General features: G+C 37.4%; 2 protein-coding genes across 7 annotated transcripts; both read right to left on the bottom strand.

The window, feature by feature from the left end:
- Nucleotides 1-178: 178 nt before the first annotated feature.
- clpx (caseinolytic mitochondrial matrix peptidase chaperone subunit) lies at nt 179-11288 on the bottom strand. 3 transcript variants are annotated; one of them, XM_011476027.3, is made up of 16 exons: nt 10979-11243; nt 10789-10854; nt 10003-10081; nt 9183-9343; nt 8975-9089; nt 7380-7534; nt 7155-7314; nt 6638-6679; nt 4436-4612; nt 4131-4295; nt 3740-3828; nt 3402-3566; nt 3016-3315; nt 1793-1885; nt 1610-1716; nt 179-1521 (listed from the first exon to the last, which is right to left on the bottom strand). In XM_011476027.3, exons 3-16 carry the CDS (start codon nt 10055-10057, stop codon nt 1431-1433), a joined length of 1875 nt encoding a protein of 624 aa, XP_011474329.2. In that variant the 5' UTR covers nt 10058-10081; nt 10789-10854; nt 10979-11243; the 3' UTR covers nt 179-1430. The 3 variants fall into 3 exon arrangements, with proteins under 3 accessions (XP_011474329.2, XP_023811508.1, XP_011474330.2); XM_023955740.1 differs by lacking the exon at nt 10789-10854 and having other exon boundaries at nt 10003-10080; nt 10979-11242; XM_011476028.3 differs by lacking the exons at nt 6638-6679; nt 10789-10854 and having other exon boundaries at nt 10979-11288.
- Nucleotides 11289-11886: 598 nt separating this feature from the next.
- LOC101163166 (gliomedin) lies at nt 11887-19665 on the bottom strand. 4 transcript variants are annotated; one of them, XM_020703975.2, is made up of 23 exons: nt 19194-19665; nt 18608-18659; nt 18504-18521; nt 18362-18424; nt 17061-17162; nt 16520-16606; nt 16334-16429; nt 16151-16234; nt 15681-15773; nt 15514-15591; nt 15363-15428; nt 15188-15271; nt 15013-15087; nt 14488-14577; nt 14330-14422; nt 14161-14232; nt 13989-14072; nt 13751-13870; nt 13539-13604; nt 13319-13381; nt 13048-13173; nt 12818-12968; nt 11887-12752 (listed from the first exon to the last, which is right to left on the bottom strand). In XM_020703975.2, exons 1-23 carry the CDS (start codon nt 19503-19505, stop codon nt 12290-12292), a joined length of 2538 nt encoding a protein of 845 aa, XP_020559634.1. In that variant the 5' UTR covers nt 19506-19665; the 3' UTR covers nt 11887-12289. The 4 variants fall into 4 exon arrangements, with proteins under 4 accessions (XP_020559634.1, XP_011474327.1, XP_011474326.1 ...); XM_011476025.3 differs by having other exon boundaries at nt 13751-13882; nt 16151-16222; nt 19194-19664; XM_011476024.3 differs by having other exon boundaries at nt 13751-13882; nt 19194-19663.
- Between the last annotated feature and the right edge of the window lie 125 nt (nt 19666-19790).

The following is a 19790-nucleotide window of genomic DNA, read 5'->3' as shown; positions in this document are numbered from 1 at the left end:
TGTGATGATTAGGAAAATGCTGAGGTATTGGGAAACGAGGGACAGCACGATAACTTCCAGAGATAATCTGGTCTCATAAAGGTTAATGGATCGGCAGCGTGCATCCCTGATGGCTACGGCATGCAGCGCCTGACAGAGCGGGTTCTGCATGCGGGTTCAGAATCAACAAGTCCTTTTATACAGATTTATATTTTATTTATATTATTTAACAATCACAAGAAGTGTGAAATTTACAAGCATTAGGGGGGTGGGGGTGTAGCTTTTGTAACAGACCTCTGAAAAAGGCAGTTTGAAACTTCCTGGGGAAAAAATATGAATGTAGTTTAACATCATTTTATGAACACACCACAATTTTGGTGAGTACAGCAGGGTGACTGACACATGAAAGTTATCGGGTGTAGTCGTATGCAGTGTGTTATTTAAAGACACTGATAAAAGGTAAAGAGATATTCTAACGACCAAAGAAATGAGCTGTTCTGCACAAGGAAAGTTTGAAACAAAGGATCGCGGAACTAATCATTAGAGCCTGGAACTATTTCAACATCTATTTTAGAGACCCAATTCAATTATTAACAGTAAAGCACAGCAACTATATAGATATTTATAGATATATAAAGATATTTTATAATCACTTTAAAGCTACACAGCTAACATTATTTGTTGCTTTTTAAGCAAGATTTTGGTGCCCTCCTGCAATACAAAGGTCTGCATTCAACACATTCTTGCAGAGTGTGTTAAAAGAAGAAACTCAAATTGTTCAAGAAATATTCTGGTTGTTTAAAAGGTCGCTAATAATTCTCACTTGCTGCGTTTCTTTGCTGGCATGTTTTATTTATACATAAAAAAACCTCTCATAATTAGAGGTCATACAAACTGCCTACAAATGCTACCTACTTGTGCAGAGTAGCTAAACGTTTACAACCGAGTTCATTTTGAGCACCATTATTACAACGGTGTTAAAGAAAGGAAACGTTACAATACTGATGTGCTCGTGGAATATTATGCCCTTAAAACATAAGGCGTTTCTTCACCTGCTTATATCACACATCTACACTTTTCAACAACCCCATCTTTTCAAGTGTACAGTATGATCCCGTCGTTTGTCTTTATTTTTTTGTTTCCCTTGCCATTTTAGCCCGTCACCACAAAGAGAAAACAATCTAGCTACAAATCATTTTCTGAATAAAATTGTATTATCTTTATATAGATAAAATGTTAACAATCCTCAGAGATTGAAATATTTTGCAAAGGTCCACAGTGAGTGCACCACTGGAGGATTTTCATGACGCAAAGGGACCAAAGGTTACTCTTTTCCAGAAAAACCCTCCTCTCAGTCGTCCAGTTCGTTTGATGACAGAAGAGCTGATCCCAAGCACGGAATCTGAAAAACTTCAGCTGCTGCAGCCCTCTGCTAAAACGAGACACGTGGTTCAGTTGTTTGCGGCATCTGCTTGGCGAGGCCAGCTCTCTTCCTCAATGCCCGAGTCGTAATCTTCCTCTGACGGTTCTTTGGCTGTGGCTCTGAAATTCAAAGAAAATCTGCTGCTCAGGTTTCCAACCACCAGGGTTTGGCTTCATGATACTGATTCAGATACAGAGAAATGCTGACCTGATGTATCTGGGGGTGGATTTTCCTTGGACGACATCTTTGTCCAGTTCAACAGCTATGACGTCTGACTGCGGCACTTCAAACATGGGTTCGAGGAGGAGTTTTTCCTGTAATTGAAAACAATATGCAGTTTAAACGCAACACAAGAAACTGAATCTGAAACCATTGTCAAAAATAACAAACCATGATTGATCTGAGCCCACGGGCTCCAGTTTTCCTCTCCAGTGCCAGTCTGGCAATAGCTCTCAAGGCATCCTGGGTAACATTGAGTTCACACTGAAACGAAGAATCAAAATGCATTCATTTTTATTGTAAGAGTCTATAAGTAAAAATAAATAGCACTAGTTAATAACTTATTTTTTTTTTAAATTGGCATTTTTCTCAATGATGTCGTCCTATAGCAGCACGAACATATTTTAGTTCCTTTAAAGTTTAAACAGTCATCCAGTCAATAACCATACATGCCAACTGAAAACAGTGCAGGATTATAATGTATGCATCCACATTTGACATCTAGTAGGTTCTGCTGCTTTACCCAGTCTGATCGCCTTTTGATCTATTGTTCCCAGTAGTATTTTACTTATAATGATGCAGTTTTTAGCCAAAAAACAAACAAAAAAACTGAGTTTTCTAGTTCTGCAGAACAGAAGTAGTTCTTTAGACATTTGCCTCAGAGTTGTGGGCGGAATCGTTTGTGTTCTTCCCGTTGCTGAGAGCTCCCCGTTTACACCAGGGGTGTCAGATTCCAGGCCTCGAGGCCCGGTGTCCCAAATGTTTTCCAACCAACCTGCTGTTGAAGTTCCTTATTGGCTAAACACACCTGGTCCAGGTAATCAACATCAGTTAACATGTAAGATGACCTTGGGTGCCCAGAAAGGCGGCATATAAATAAAATGTATTATTATTATTATTATTATTATTATTATCATAACCAAGAAAACCAGCAGGAGGCCAGCCCTCGAGGCCTGGAGCTTGGCACCCTTGGTTTACAATCTCTTGCACTAGCTTACAGTCCCTCACAACCCCAACTTAACATTACTGGTACAAAATAAATGTGGAGGAAAATGAAGCTCAGATGAGGAAAATGAAGATGTCAATGGATCTATTTGGTTACAGAAGGATGCATCAGAATGGAGGGGAGCAGGGAGGATGTGGCCTGCCAGTTGTAGTTTCTACGTCTCAACTGTGAGCATTTTCAAAATTCCATATTTCCATCTGCTCCTGGTTCACAAAAATCTGAATGAAGTAAAATACTCATAAATGCAAATTTTAGCTTAGTTTTCTTCATATTTGTGTTCCATCATAAAAAAATGTGACAAAAACATGTTAAAAACGGAACAGAACTGATTTTCATCGGAGTGGGTCTTTAAACATTACTGTCATAGCTGCAGAGACAGGACTCTTACTTTGTCCATGCTGAACAGAGCTTGGTACTGAGGCACCACTGCATTGCGCGGTTCAGTCAGGATGCGGACCAGCGTGTCTTCGTCCAGGCTGTGCAGAGGAACAACAACAGGAAGACGCCCAACAAATTCTGGGATCATTCCAAACTCGATCAGGTCCCTGGCTTCCACGTGCTTCAGCAGCCTGTCTTTCTCCTCGATCTCGGCGACAGTGTCCGTCTCACCGCTGCTGTTGGCCAGGTCTGCTGCAGCGGCTGCACGCCGCCCCTTCCCCATGTTAGAAGGAGTTCCGAAACCCAAGTACTACAGACATAACGTATGCAAGATTAGAGTCATGTTAATAACTACTTCTACATCTTTTAATAGAGTGTATCCATTTTAAACTGTACCTTTTCATTTTTTCTTCTGCTGATGATCCTGTCAAGGCCGTTAAAAGCACCCGATGCAACAAACAAAATGTTGGTTGTGTCCACTTGCACCGTTTCACCTCGTAACTTTCTTGAGTTTTTCTCAGGAACGTTGACAATTGTGCCCTCCAAGAGTTTCAGCAAACCCTGGAAGTGAAAACAAAGTAAAATGTAACCAAAGTGAGGAAAATACATCGTAATAAAGTTATTTCAAATGTTTCATTTTACTAACATTTCTAAAAAATGTGGTACAAAAACACAACATTTTTATCAGCTGCTAAACCTGTGGGTTCTTAGAGGAACTCTGGGTAAAAACTGACCTGCTGGACTCCCTCCCCCCCCACGTCTCTTAGCTGATGGATTCCAGGCACGCTGCCAATCTTATCAACTTCATCCAGGAAAACGATACCTGCAAATGACGCAGCATGACAGGGCAACGTTAAAAACATAAAAAAGGCTCCTGTTAAGGCATTTGCTTCAGACAACTGATCCATGTTTACACATTAGCTACATGTATGTATAAATGTTGAATAAACGACTAAAATTTGTGAGGAAAAAAAAAACTACATTTAAAATGATTTTAAAAATCTTACTTCATTACATTACATTAAAACTTTGTGCTTTTTCTTTTCTTTTTAACCAATATCCACAGATAAATATGTATTGAAGACACAGAGAAACACTGATTTCAGAAATATAGTGTTTTCCTACCTTGCTGAGCTTTTTCAACTGAGTAGTTGGCATCTTGCAGCAGTTTTGCGATGACAGACTCGATGTCTTCGCCCACATATCCAGCTTGAGTGAGAGTGGTGCAATCACAAATGGCAAACGGAACATCCAGACAACGTGCCAGCGTCTGCGCCAGCAGAGTTTTTCCTGTGAGTAAAAAAACAAAAAAGAAAAACATGAAGAAAAGAACAGAGGAAGAAGCGACTTTGGAGAGAAGCATCCACAACACAAACTGCTCATTTGATGATCAAACAATAAGAAGTTCAGACCACTGACACAACACTAACCTGAGCCAGTTGGTCCAAGAAGTATTATGTTGCTCTTCTCCAGTTTAATGTCAGTGTGTGTGGAGTCCAAGACTTCCCCGCCTCTCTTCTCCTGAGGTGCCTGCTGGCTCGCCTGCTGCTGCATGGATGCCCCGAGAGCGTTTCCATGAGGACTGATCCCTGCGATCTGCAACAGTTCTACAGCAAAAGAAAGAGCAAATGACTTAGCCTTTAGACTAAAAAAGTATTGGATGTGATCGCTCAATTATCAGTCACTGCTGCACCAACGCTTTTAGTCTTAATGCTTTGTAATGGTTTCCACCTGAAGGCTGTAAATGTTTAGGCCCAGCTCAGTGCCAGGCAGCGTATCACAGGGTTAACAGCTTGTCTGAAAATAGAAATGATCTGAATGTAGGTCGTGAGACTGTCCTAAATTTTTCCCCCTCTTTTTGCCCACTCAGTTGTTCTGTGCTGATTGACCTGCGACCTAAATGTTTGTGAAGGCTCATCTGGAACGGGTTGTGCTAAAGCAGGCGTCGGGAACCTTTTTGGCCGAGAGAGCCATAAACGCCACATATTTTTAAATGTCATTTCCAAAGAGACATACAATAATGTAGTGTCCCTTTCCCACACTGAGGCACGGAGACTTAACCTCCTTTAAGGTTCTTTATTCTGGTTACTGCAGACCACAACAAACGCCGTACAACTAATTCAGCAACTCCTGAATCTCTCCCGCCGAGACGAGAGAAAGCGCTTCTCCCAACTTTATATTCCCCTGCTCCCGCTCCAGCCCTCCCATTTCCCTTATTTGGCCCATAGCTGAACCCCATTGGTCCAAACTACCTAACAACAGGCTGAGCGACAGAACTGAGGGCCAATCAGATCTCTGCATGATGCGTTTAGTGAACTCCAGAACTTATAACGCAGCCCAACAGCCACCCAGTCCAAGTCAGTCCGCAACAATATGTTTAAAACTAAATATTCAAATGAATGTGTGCATTTGATGTAATTTCAACATTTTTAAAGTACAATAAGTCTGTGGATTCTATTTAATAACATCGTTATGCTGTTGCTAATAATTGATCAGTATTTCTCGTGGTAGTTTTGCTGATGGTCTAGTCTGGTTTTTATCCGTGGTGAGTTTCTGCTTCATGCAGGCGTTGAGACGTTAAACTTGATCGTAGGTCTGAATGTTCTGTAGATGGGAGACAGACTGATCACAGGCAGACGGGGAGCCAAACACACACTCACACACTGCAGTGAGTGACGGGCAGCGGGTTTTACGTTTTTACAATCCCTGCACGATTCACCTGCTGGCCGTGCCCCCCACTCTCTGCTTTCTTCCTCACACATCCCGTCCCCGCTAATGCGCGCTCATTCTCAGAGACGGGAACGCGCAGTTTTAGGCACGACAATTCACAGGTTTCCGGCTGGTGCAAACTCTGTGAAATAATAGATAATAGTAAACTGAGTTTTCTCTCCAAGCACCGCTACTACTGCGCGCCTCTGGCATCGCCCAGCGCCCGAGAAGGACTGGACTAATGAAAAAAAAAAGTATAATTAAAGATTTGTCTGCGAGCCACATGTGACCATCAAAAGAGCCATATATGGCTCGCGAGCCATAGGTTCCCGACCCCTGTGCTAAAGTAACCGAGCTTCATAGATGATATCCCGATCGAGAGGAAAGTGTGATCAAAAAGTAAAAAAAAAAAATGCTCTCCATCTATTTCTCCAGTTTTCAAACCCAATGTCTCACAGCAGGAAATGGTTTATGCTTTGACTGTAACCCACGAGCGTTCTGGTTTGGTAATCCAGCTACTGGTTCCTCTTTTCTGTAGTTGGTCAGAGCTTTTGCTATCAGATTTTTCCTGGTCAATGATTAACATTTAATTGATCAAACAAATCAGCCCAAAAAAATGATCTCAGTTTTTAAAAAAAATATTGTTGCAAGAATCAACAGTTTTATTTTGAGTATGTTCTTTAAATAACATAATTATATTTCTATTACTCATTTCTTTTCCAATTGTTATGAGTGGGTTAGTAATTCCACGCATAGTGACTAATAAGAAAAAGAATCTACAGAAAGCAATCTGTACATTTTGGCATTTGTGCAACAAACAATAACAGGAAAAAGACATTAGCTGCTGATTATGGGAGTGACTTCAATTTGCTGATAATGGAAAAGAGGTCAGTCCGATAACAGTGAAGGGGTCAGTCACTTACTTGTGAATCTGTACTCATCCTCTCGTCTTCTCATCTCTAGCTCTACAAGGAGAGGATCAAAGTGCTTTCATCAATATTGTCATTTATCATTAGCACTATGAGATTTCCAAAGCAGTCAATGACAGAACTCGATATAAATGAGAATACTCATTATTGAACAAATGCCAAATAATACAGATTATTGTTGAAAACAAACTAGGATTTAGGGCTGAACTATTGAGGTCATTGCTTGCTTATAAAGATTAAAGTGACTCACTTTGTCCAAGATCACTGTGTTATGTTTGAACATAAAGCACCTTCGCGTTCTACTTTAAATAGACTTTAAATTATTTAGTTTAAAAACATCAGATTTTCACTTTATTTTTCAACTATTCAAGAAATCTATGCATCAAACTAGACTGGTAGCCTGGTTTTCTTTTGCAGAAGTGTTCATTTGAAAGGTTTAAAATAGATTAGTGGAAGACAAATGTGTGTTTAAAAAAAGAAAAGAAAAAAACAGGAAAGAGAAAACACTGACCTCGAGGTGTTAGAGAAGGCTGCTTTTCCACCTCCACCTGCTGTCGATTCCCAGCGGGGATGTTGTTGTAGATTCGCTTGTAGTGATTGTAAACTGCCACTGCCAAGACTTTTTTTGCATAAGACTGGCCAACAACATACTTGTCCAGATAGGCATAAATCTGAAAATGAAAAGTCAAATGAATAGAATCTGCAACCCTAATAAAAAAAAGTTTTTTTTTTTTACCTTTTTGGGTGGAGGAGGAGGTTTCTGTGCAAATGCCAGTTTTACCGCCTCTGCAGCGGATTCTGCCTCTTTGTTTAACCCTTTCTTGGAGTCCGTTTCAGACAAGACCACAAAAAAGTGATGACATTTCTCACATTTGACAAATCTTGTTGAAGCTACAACAGAAGAACACAGATATTCTGGATCACATAACAGTCAGTTATTTAAAATGCAAGAAAAATAAAAAACAGAAGTGAAATCCTTTCACATCATGTTTTTAACCATGCACAATACTTGTGTTTTAGAACATTAAAAAATTATTCTTCAGGGGAAAAAACTTGTTTTTCCAATTTTTCTAGCAAGATTTTTTTATAGATTAAGAGATGATAGTAAAATTGAACAATTTAGACAAGGAAAGACATTTTAGTTTGAAAAATTCACTTTGAAATCATCTCTTTATAAGGATAGAAACTCAAGGTCACCAAATGACTTAAATGTTATTTTTCTTGTTTCTTTTTAATTATGAGAGTAAGTATTTACATAATCTGTTATTTAAACTAAAAAATAAAGGTATTGCTGACAACAGTAAGAAATTTTACTTTAAAAAAAGAAAAGAAAAATAGATCCTTGTAATGACAGATTTTTTTAACCAACTTTAGAATTAGCTCACAATAATTCAGACTGCTGAAAACTCAAGTCGATTCTAAAGTACATTTAACAATGTAAATGTCAGACCTTTTCTAAAGGAAAAATAATCAAAAACAAAACTGACATTTTTCGCATTAAATACCTTTTTTTAGAAAGAACAAGTGGATTTTTTTTTTAATTCTAAGTACCTGTGATTATATTTATGCAGTTTAGAAGTATAGACCCTTTTTTGTGTTTACTTCACAGCATTACCTTATTATAAAAAGTAAAAAAAAAAAAAATGAATAATCAATTATTGAAAATGGTTAAATTGATTGATTTATAATATTACTTCACTTGCTCCAAAAATTGAAAAATTGACTCATGATTTTTCCTAATGTAACATAATTTTGCTCATATTTTAACTTTTGAGACATCAAATTCTGTTAAGACGATTTTTGAAGCAGTGTTGTTCGTTTTAATGATATAGTATTATTTTTATTAATCATATACATGGCTTTTATAAATAACACAATCTGCATATATTTTGGATAAATGATCTGCATTTGCAATGTTGACTTTTAAAAGTTATTTTTACCATAACAATTTAAGTAATTCGTCTTTGTCATGTGCTTTGTTGGTACCCAAGGATTCTTAATTCTGTCTGATAAAAGCTAGGAACCGGATATTGATAAATCATGTAATAAAATGGTTACGGTATAACGGGGTGGGATTATATAAGTTTGCTTCCTTCCACTCCTTTTCAACCAATATTTATTCATATGTCTAATTATCCTAAGTTTGATTCATCATTGTATGAATGGATAACTGATGATTGTATTGTTTTTGTGTATTCTTCTTATTTGATTGCTTGAAATAAACGGTTTCAAATTAAATAGAAATCAGATCAAGTAACACATTACTCAAACCTATGAATAATTTTATGTCAAAGAGTTATATAGCTGCTGGAAAGAGACTGGTGTACTTACATACAAAGGTCTCTACATGTGTGCAAGGGTCTCCACATTTAGGGCAGCGCAGCTGGCCTCCACCTTTGCCTGATCCTCCAGATCCAGAAAGTCTTTTACCCTCACTAACACTTTTCTGTTTAAGGAGGACAGTAAATGGAATTACTACTCCTTTACAAACTGGTGTTTGGGATCTAAAGCAGGTAGTAGCTCAAATATGACACTTTACCTTTCCACTATCATTCCCACCATCTCTGGGTGTTCCATCTTTAGCCGCATAACAGACAGCAGTCTCTGAAAACGATCTCACATGTATCCGAGGATGAAAATGAGCCTCCCGCGACCCCTGGCGACTCAGGGAAAACAGTTGGATTCTGGAACATGACAAACCTGTGTGACAAGACACCTCAAATTAATAATGATAATAAGTGTATTATTGCACAAGACATTAACCTTTGTAACATAGTTGTCCTAAATGGCCAATAAAATCCAAACATCGCACTAATTTTTTTAAATAGTAATTTTCATGCAAGCCACTAAAAGAAGCTGAAAAATGAAGTACCAAACTGATGTTTTTCCCCCAATAAAATAGTTCCTAAAAAGAACAAACATTTCTTTAACATGACCAAGATGAGAGGAGTTTCCAAGAAATTTAGATTTATATTTTTAAAGAAACATCTCTGAACAAAACCCATTTAGATGAAACATTCCTGAGAAAAGTAATCTCAATGACCTAAAAAATAAAAAATAAGTACCTGTGCCAGGTCTCCCAATCTATAAGATGCATTTTTAGCAAAATCCATGTTTCTGTGGTTGCTTTAACAGATTTGTACCTTTTACACAATATTATAAAACTTGTGTGCATGTTTAAGTGTGGTTGACAAAAATAATTTAATTAATTAATACTCATCTTAATTTGCAAAGCTTTGCTTTTCTCTTTCTGTATAAATTCTCACTTCTATTGTGCAACATAAAGCCAACTAAAGGGGCCTCTCCACCTGCTGTCATAACAAACATTAAAATGCGGGCTAGCATTTTCTCATTCTTACCTCTGTGAGCAGTGTTAAGGAACAACCTGGCGGCTGAAGTGCACGGACACGACATCTTTGCTTCTGTGTAAAAAGTTTTCTGGGGAAAAAAATAAACATTTTGTTTCCCAGTGTGTGAGAAGGATAGACTTTTGCGTCTCAACTACTAGCTGAAGGCTAACGTGATAGCGGTGACAAACGAGGGGGAGGACGGAGCAAGGCCACGTTATGTGACCTTTCTGATTCTGTAACCCAAATACCACTTTAAACGTTTCCACTAATATGGGTCTTTTATAAGATGAAAAAAATATGAAGTTAATTAATTAAACTGACCAATGCACATATATATTACACGAAAAACTACATATAAAAACAAAAAAATGTATAAAAACGTAGGCATACGGTACCAACTGTCTGTACCTCTATATCAACTCAAGTTATCTGTCAAACAAAGTGAGCTAATTATTAGGGGAATATTTTGTTATTAAAATAATTTGACGAGAGTCCGTTAACCCTCCACTTCGTTAAAAACATCAGTACGCCCAGACAGCATTAGCAACAGCTAATTATGTAATGTAGATTGTGACATAAAACACGAAACATTTTGTACACACCGTCACTGTGTTAGCATTAGCAAAGTGAATTCTCAACAGGCACCGCTGGGATATATTTGCTCAGCAGAAAAATGAAACGCAATGCCTTGGAGACATTAGTTGAAAGTGAAAACACTTTTGAGCTACACCAACTATTACTGACACCAGCAAATATAATAAAACAAACAAACAAAAACGCAGGAATTAAAAATACCTGAGGTAGCTACTTCAGCTAGGCCAAAGCCCGTGACGTACAGTAGCGACAGACAAACAACATTAGCTGGACACGGACCGCCGTTGGTGGGCAAGCAGTAAAACACAGGGCCCAAATGCGAAGCGTGATGAGCTCATGTTAACGTACAATAGAAATTGATAATACATATAAAAATGCAATTTTTACTCACAATGATCGATGGAACTACGCGACTTGACAATTACGGTTAAACCAAATTTGCTAAATCCTTAAAACTGTCTCTGTTGTTTTAACTTGGAAAGCCAGTGCATCACACTGACTGTTAGAGCCGAATCTGCTAAGTGGCCAAGAAAGAGTTGGTACTTTACTTTAGGGTCGTTATTTTCGAAGTAGGTCACACAAAAACCTAAGTGATGTAACCGTAACGCGATCTGTTTTTGAAGTAGGTTGATCAAGTTAAACTAGCCCTACCTCTAGTAACTGCGGCTAGTGACAAATAAAAAAGCATGCTACCAGCGAAAGTGTCATGGAGCCTCTATTCATGTCTATGGAGTGCACATTCATCCGGATGTTTATAGATCTACTACAAAACGCATCACATTTTGATGCGTTTAAGAACATCCAGTGAATTAAACCGTAACGGTAGTGTTATGCCAACATGTTACGTTCAAGGGAAATAGGAAAATAAGCAATCTGTCATGATTGTGTTTTCATTCAGTCAAGTACCATTGACTATTTAATATGAATTAATATGAGTTTCACTTTTTGGGAGACAGTAACTGTGAACAGTTGAACCATACCCAGGACTTAAGACTTTTCTTGGCAAAAGACAAGCTTCGGTTAAAGGGAAGGGCATCTGGCATATACAGTAACACTTCCAAACCACCTATGCGAATCAGTGAAATTTGGTTCGTTGTGGAGACTGCTGAATGGATTAGCCGAAAGGTGAACAGCATGAATAAACATTCTTTGTTTTGGAGTTATTGAGTTGCGTGTCCACTCCGAGACTGGGAGACTACAGGTTCAAACTCACAACAGCTCTTCGTCTTCTCTTTATACATGAGAGAACATGATGGCCAGGAAAATATTCTCCAGAAGGCACCAAAACAGAACAAGTACAAAAATTAATCAATTTTTTTAATGTTTTTGTTTTCTTACATCGTGTACCCAAAGTTTACATGTTCACAATAAAAATGTTACATTGCAAATCTTTACATAAATATCCCATTTTTGACACCAAAAGCACACCTTTGGAGATTGAGCCACGCTGTGAAGACATGTATTTACCTATCAATAGTATAGATCAGGTCATGGTTTGCAAATTATATAATGTTCTGGTATTGATAAGGTTCACTTATAAACAATGTTCAATAATTTGGGGTCAGATGTGTCAAAAAAAAAAAGCCCAAAGGGGAACTTACAATTTTCTCCACTGTTTTTTTATTTTTTTACAAAGTTGATCATTAACTAAATCCCACAATAATCTGGAAAAATTTTTATGGTTCTTCAGTCAATATTTTGTTTAGTTCTGTTTGACTTTAACTCGACAGGTTGTTATACCTTTGTTGTCCCACAAATACAAAAATCTTTTGGTGGGATAGTAGGACACCATCGCCAAGGTGCCATGGCCTGGCCTTAAGTCAATTTTTACATTCAGTGGAACCTCTGTCTTCAGATCAAAAGCATAAGTCACTTGTTTGTCATTGTCATCTGTAAAATACAGAACCCCACAAACGATGAAAGCATTCCCTGCTTTGGCTGTAGGGTATGAAGTGTTAATGGTGCGCTCCACCAAGAATGTGTCCGAGCTGAGCTTTGACACCATTATGTTGTCCTCTGCATTGGATGCAAAAATGACCCACAGTCCATTTTCATCCACAGCAAACTTGAAATACGTCTTTGAGTTTTTGAAGAGGTAAGTTAGGCTTTTATATTTGCTTTGTTTGATGGTCAGAGAGGTTGTTCTGTTTGTCTTTAAATCAAACCTGTAAAAAATATTGATCATGAGTATAAAATTAAGTTACAAAAAACTTTCAATAGAAACACTTACTTTACAAGTGTATTTGTTCCTCCAATTTGATAATAAAATGCACCCTCATAAATAACGTGTCCACACCCTTGGTAGAACTTCCAAACTTTAACAGTTTTGTTGTCTGCATCATGAAATGAGGAAACGTTTCTGAACTCCAGTAATTTCTGACCTGGTAAAGACATATATCTGGTGTTAAATGCAAAGCTTTCACAAGGAAAATGAGAAAGCATTGGCAGCCGCAAATTCACCTGAAAAATGATGGGCCACCCACAATCGCCCGTTATCCTGCCGTGAAGCATCAAACATCCATGCTCCAAATGTGCTTTCCACTGAGATGGACCTCTCTGAACATTTGATGCTTCTAATTTTACATTCTAAATGAGAAAATACAAAATAATAATTCAATTAATAGGAGAGGATCAGTTTTTGTACCAAATTTGCAACACAAAAGATGCAGGGTTAGATTTTGACAACAGATCCATTCCATATTTAACCTTTATACAACCATACAATTCTAACCTGTTTTTGGCAGTTTGGTTGCTCCATTTTTGTTATTGTTAGTCAAGAGATGCTGTGAGAAGTCTAAAAAAAGAACAAAGACCACAAAGAACCACCTTTACTGCTCAAAAATGTAAAAAAAAATTCTTTAACAGATGGTCAGTTAGCCGACTTAAGCAGGGAAACTGTCAACATTTGAACAGATTGATGTAAAAGAATCCCAAATTACATTTTGACTTACTCTTTTTTGTTGGTTTGTCTTCAATGTCTCCGCTGTCATTTAACGCATCTTTCCTTTGATCCACACCTGAAAACATCAAATTTATAAATTAAAAAATGAGTGTTATGTAATGTCCTGCTGCTTGAAACAAATCAATGACAGAATAACAAATGTACCCTTGCCATACCCTCCTAAGCTAGTTAAAATAATTATAATAAGATTGTTGATCTGACTTGTTAGCAAAGTTGTTGGTGAATCTGTTGAACTCTTTCTTTTGATGTCATTGAAGGTCTCATTGAAGGTCTCATTGAAGATCTCATTGAAGATCTCATTGAAGATCTCATGCCTGCTGTCTTGAAACGATACTGAAGTGAGAAAAAACAACTCAAGTTGTGGTTTAATAATCCTGTTTTAAACATATATGGCCAAAATTATATTAATCTTAACAGTATATAATTTTTTTAGATTTACCAGTTTCCACTTGTCTGTTTGTCTGTTCATTGAAGTAAGAATCATTGAAATCCTCCCTGAAGTTTTCCGGAACTGTTGTGGTTTCTGCAGAAGAAAAGATAACTCAATGAGGGTCGCTGCAGAGACAATTGTAAATCCCTTCAAATCAAACGTGAAACACAATTCTGCCCACCATATATCATTGTTGGATTAAAATTTCTGCTGTCATGAAAAAGGTCAGTCCTTTGGTCTTCATCAAGGGACTCTGCAAAGTAAAAAATCAGAGTACCAGTAAGCTTGCCTATTCAAGAATTACAGGTTTTCAAAACCAATATTTAACTTGAAAAATTGTGATTTCTCACCTTTAAGCATTTTTACTGGAGCCTTTGTGGAATTTTCTTTACCAGAAACATTCAAGGACTCATGGTTTTCTCCTTGGTAAAATATCACTTCCTCTACAAAATATAATATAAAATAAGATACCACAACTTCTTGGCAATTAATCATTTTGGTCATTTACCAAGTTTTGTGATTGCAGTCAAAAGATTGTTAAACTCAGTCACATTGAGATCATCTGTGGTGTTCTCAGCTAAAAGTAATGCAGACCACTCTGTGAAAAAAAAAAACAGTTTCTCCATTATTTCAGTACCACAATTAATGAACTGTAGGCATGTGTTGGCAGAGTCTTAAGAACATGTTGGATTCTGTTTTTAAAGTCGGCTTCAAATATTTCAAATATTTCTTCTCATTTGCTTCTCTGCTGCTTCCTTTAGGGGTCGCCACAGTAAATCATTCACATCCATTTGATTCTTTCTTCTGCATCCTCCTCGCACACACCAACCACCCTCTATGTCCTCCTTCAATATATCAATCAACCTCCTTTTTGGTCTTCCAACATACTTTGGCTTTAGGGTTCTAAAGTATTAATGTTTAAAAAAAAATCATAAAGCACTTTGGATTGATCTGATATTCAACCAAAATTCTGTGACTGGAAACATATCAACACACCTAAGTGTTCAAATGAGAGCAAAAGAATCATTCTTACCTCCTTCCATGCTTGTTTTATTAGCAGCTCCACTATCATTTATAGTGTCTCTGCTTTGGTTTGAATCCTTTGAGTCTGTAGAGGAGAGATCATTGTTTGCTTAAAAGTTTGAATTAAAAACAAGTTAACAAGCTTCTGCTTTTAGGAGCAAATTTGAAAAAGGATTGACTTTTACCTAAATGCAGTAAATGAAATGGCCCTTGTGTCACATTTGTGTATGAGTCATGTAAGGAGTCATTTTGGTAAAATGACTCTTTCCCTAAAAACACGTGTGAAAAATGAAGTTGACATGCATTCATCTTTTTTCTCTAACTTGATCAGTTTACTTGCAATCTTTTTAATTTTTTTACCAGATTCGAGGTTTGAGTCTGTATTATTCTCAGAATCAGTGAAAGTTGGCTGAGTCTCATGTTTGTCTGTGAGGAAACACAAACACAAATTTAACACAAACAGACCAGTTGTCGGGACATTTTCATTTATTTCTGCAATTGTACGATTTACCATGATCAAAATCTGAGTGAAATTTCTCAAAGTCAGTCATGTTGAGGATTTCCTCTCCATCCTGAGTTAGATTTTGTGCTGGTGGTGCAGGAATCATTATAGGTATAATGAACGGAGGATGAAGTTAACATCACATCTCAGTAATGCTGATTTTTCTTAGGAATAACCTGTTAACATCAAAGGTGATGTTTCTGTTCCATTTTCTGAACCGCTTTCACTCCAGCTTTTACGTTTGATGTATGGATGAGGAGAAACCAACTCTGCAGAAAACAAAGGTGGTAATACGCTATGCTAACATTTTATCCTTTCATACATGATCTGTTGTGTCGAGGTGCAGGGAAACACACATAAATCAACAATAAACTGTGTTTTTCTTTGTCAAAAAAAAGCCATAAAAATAATCCCCAGATCCTCTTACATATAGCCAAATAATTGTCTGTTTAAGAAATTAAAATCATTCAAATCTGGAGACCTGGTTGATTTCATAATTGTTTAAATCCTGTTTTAAAAAAAACTTACCAAAAAATCTTCCATTTAAGAGATAGTAAATACAGTCTTTAGGTATAAAACATACATGATAAATTATCATACATATTTCTTTATATTATTAACAGAATAATGTGACACGTTTTCCAACCTGTGGCTGAAATGCTGTCTGTTACATTTCCAAAGGCATCACTGCTGTCCCTTAAGTCCACAGTAGGTTGCACTGTGGGAGAATCTGAAACATCACATTAAACAGCCTCATTGTGCAGCACTTCTTACATTTGAGAAATCTGATAATATTTTTAACATTGTGTATGTAACATTATTCACTTACAAGATAGAAAATATCCATTAGGAGCTTCAGTGAAATTTTCCACATTAGTTTCATTCAATGAGACATGGCTGGAGTTTGGATGCAAAGACAGAGGCTCTAGAAAATAAGAAAAAAATCCTTTTTATATATATTTGCTATAAATAATGAGTATTTTTATTATTATTAGTGGTTCGCCCGGGTCCTCACCAGGTGTTGTATCTGTGTCCAGAAGTTTGTTAACATCAGTAAAGTTTAAAGCATATCTGGAGTTGTCAGCTGGTGGTGTTGGTGTTCCTGAGAGCATCAGTGTTGACATCCAAAGAAAGAAATAGAAACTTGTTACACACTTGCAGGGAAAAACTACAGAGCACTGCACAAAGGCTTTATAAGGAGTTTCCTTGATATAGAGGTTTCCAATTGACTTTGAAACCAATGCATATAAAAAAAGGTCAAAATCAATTACTTGTACATTTAAGAATTTTATCATCATTGAATCGTCCCAGACTGTGGATTTAAAAATGGTTTGATTCTACATTTTGATAAACAAGTTATGCATTTGAACTTGGGACAAAGTTAACAAAGATTTAAAAAAAAATCTTGTTTAAAAGTGGTGACGCTCTTAAGAAAACTTAAAATTTTCTCACCCAGCTTGAATTTTGTCAGCAAAATTTTGTTCAATTGACACGTTTTCCATTGTCATTTCGGTCGGTTAAGATGAACTTTTGTTTGATTGCATGAATGATCGTACCTTTGGAGAAGTTGGACTGATGAATTCTATCTCTGCTGGTCTGGTTTCTAACTTCAGGGAAACAACAGGTGCTACAGGGTTTACCAGGGGGACCGGGAGGGCCTTAACACACAGATAGTCATATTTAAAATGTAATCATTATTATGGATTAGTGCTGACCACAGACACTCACTGTCCTCAAACATAGAAACTTTAGAATTTTGGGTAACATTTTATAATGTTGGTCTGTTTCTGAATGTCAGTTATTACCTAGTTAAGCATTAATTAACTATTAAACAAAGTGTTAACAGCCACGTTTTAAAGTATGCATTGTCTAACATTAATAAAGGGACCCTTATTACAAAGTGCTACAGAATTTTGTAATTTATGGAATCTAAATGCCTTTTCCCAAAAATCGTGAGGGCAATTTTACAAAAAGCCTCCCCCAGGCAGAATAGGGGCTTTGAAAATATCCTGCACATTATTGCATCTGGCATAAAAACAGAATTAATATGAAAGACAAGCATAACATATGCTATTCATGCAGGTTTTTAGAAAACTTTTAAAATCTCAGCAACACTGTTGAAAAAACACACTTCTCCATGTTAGTAGAGCTACATGGGAGTGTAGAATATTTTGGAGAACTGCCATACTGACAGCATGGGAAACACATGAGACTTTGATTGTTTTGACGATAAAATCATGTCTCAGTCAGAACAGAAAACTATTCACTCAGTTTCCAAATTAGGGTTATTAAAAAGTTAAGGAGTAATTGTGCCCCTTTGCAGTCTTTGTTAAGACTTGTTGCTACCATGCAGTACTTTAGTTACAATTTTTCCATTATTCAGTAATTGTAAGGATTCAGTGCTGCAACAAATTTCTTTTTCTTTTGAGAAGTGTCAATCTATATATAAATTGAGTATCGTTAAATACGTTTATTTTTGGGGGTATGCAAGGATACGTTTGTTAAGAATCATAAATCTAAAAGTGAAAGTAACTTAACTGTTACGGAACGTTAGTTATGAGCCACAACAGAGCACAAAAAATGTCTTTCCTTCTTTTCTACTTTCTTACTTTTTTCATTGCTCTCTGCTTTTTCTGTTGCAAAACAGATCAAACTAAGGATAGTGCAAACTTAGCAAGTTTAAACAGCAAGCGGTAAACAGCACCAGTGCGTGGCAGCTGTTGGCTCTCACAGACAGCGAGTGGGATGCACATGTTGTGAAATCCCGGCTGAACAATGACAGGCTGTTCCAAACAGCTTTTGTTTCTTTTGAATTAGAAATGCATGGTTTTGACGTTTTAAAAGGTTAGTGTCGCACCTTTCTTCCCTCTTCTGCCCATTGGGCCAACTTCACCCCTCGGTCCAGGTGGGCCACGTCTTCCTGATGCCCAGAAATACTTTTTAGTATAATAGGTACAGTTTTGGGAGGTAACAAGGCAAAATAAAATATTAGATATTACCTGGAGGTCCAGCTGGACCTGAAAACAAAAACATAAACATTTTTACTCAAAGTGAAAATCTAAAAAGAAATGCAGCAGGATTTTGAAGTATTCAGAAGAGGAACCTGTTATACAAAGTCCTCTGGAGTCGTTGCACAGATCCACAAGGGCTTTTGTCTGAAAGGAAAGGGGGGAAAAAGGTTCACGAGGGCAGATCATGAAGTAATGCTTTTTCATCTCCGCAAAATCAAAGCAGCCACTTCTATTTTAGAAAGCCTTCTATTGATTTTTGATAATGTTAATTTTGTGATACAAATTCACACTTTTTTATGTTTTTTCTGGTTTGGAAAAAATGTGAATTCAAAGTAGCCAATGATGTGTACTTTCACTTCATTTCCATCAAAACATTCCAAACTTTCCTCTCAAGATCAGTTCACAGCATGTAGACTGTACTTAAAGTGCACAGTTGTTGAAGTTTTTCCACTTCATCCAGGATGTGAGGCGTCAAGCTTCACTCTAAAGCACATTCTCACAGGAAGCACTCCTAAATGAGCCCACATAATTAGCCAGAACAGACTTTGAATTCTTTAAATCCGATTTTGTCCCAACAATTCCATACTAAGCCAACATTTATTACATTTCACTTGCTGCAGAAATTTACATTTTGCAAGTAAACCATGTTACCGCCACGTAAGATTCAAGTCGCCTTACTGGAATCATGGAGTATGTCATCAGCATCAGCATATCCTGGTCTTGTTTTTGGATCACTTCGTCCACCTGGTCCCTCCTGCTGCGGTGGAGCTTCTTCAGTTCTCCCACTTCTCCAGTTTCATCCTGATGCTTTCTTGCTTGCAGCCTGCAGCTCTGAGACAGTTCCTGCACCTGGGACTGCAGCCTGGCCAGCTCCTTTACCAGCTCTCTGTGTTGAACCAGCAAGAAAATCCAACCTGCACTGCCCAGTAGCAGCAGCACACACATTCCCAACAGCAGGGTTTTCCACACACCAAAACTTTTCTCTGTCATGGCTGCGCCCTGTTCCCCGTGTTCTGGACTCTAATTTTCATACGCAGTTCAAATTTGTGCGTCTCCCACCAAATAAGACGTCACAGACAAACCCCCCTCAGGCCGTTGTAGAGGAATAAACACGTTAAAATATGTCTGTGGCTGCAGGGTGATGCATTGCGCAACATGCATCTGGGCAACAGCTCAAATGTGTAGGCTTGCTTGATTTAGAAGTAACCAATAGGCATATTTTAAGAGTGACACAGCATGCAGAGAGTGTGGAGATTGTCATCTGTCTAGCCTTTG

Source organism: Oryzias latipes, chromosome 6, assembly GCF_002234675.1.
Source record: "Oryzias latipes chromosome 6, ASM223467v1".
Lineage (NCBI taxonomy): Eukaryota > Metazoa > Chordata > Actinopteri > Beloniformes > Adrianichthyidae > Oryzias > Oryzias latipes.
Note: the sequence above shows the minus strand (reverse complement) of the source record. Positions and strands in the feature narration are given on the sequence as shown.

Excerpts from the sequence above, each read along its gene's own strand:
- LOC101163166 (XM_011476024.3), bottom strand. The coding sequence starts at position 19,505 with ATGACAGAGAAAAGTTTTGGTGTGTGGAAAACCCTGCTGTTGGGAATG. Across the intron at positions 18,660-19,193 it reads TGACATACTCCATGATTCCA|ACAAAAGCCCTTGTGGATCT; the intron begins GTAAGGCGACTT and ends CTTTCCTTTCAG. Across the intron at positions 13,174-13,318 it reads AACCAAACTGCCAAAAACAG|AATGTAAAATTAGAAGCATC; the intron begins GTTAGAATTGTA and ends TTTCTCATTTAG.
- clpx (XM_011476027.3), bottom strand. The coding sequence starts at position 10,057 with ATGTCGTGTCCGTGCACTTCAGCCGCCAGGTTGTTCCTTAACACTGCT. Across the intron at positions 4,296-4,435 it reads TCTTGGACCAACTGGCTCAG|GAAAAACTCTGCTGGCGCAG; the intron begins GTTAGTGTTGTG and ends TTTTACTCACAG. Across the intron at positions 3,567-3,739 it reads GGGGGGAGGGAGTCCAGCAG|GGTTTGCTGAAACTCTTGGA; the intron begins GTCAGTTTTTAC and ends TTTCACTTCCAG.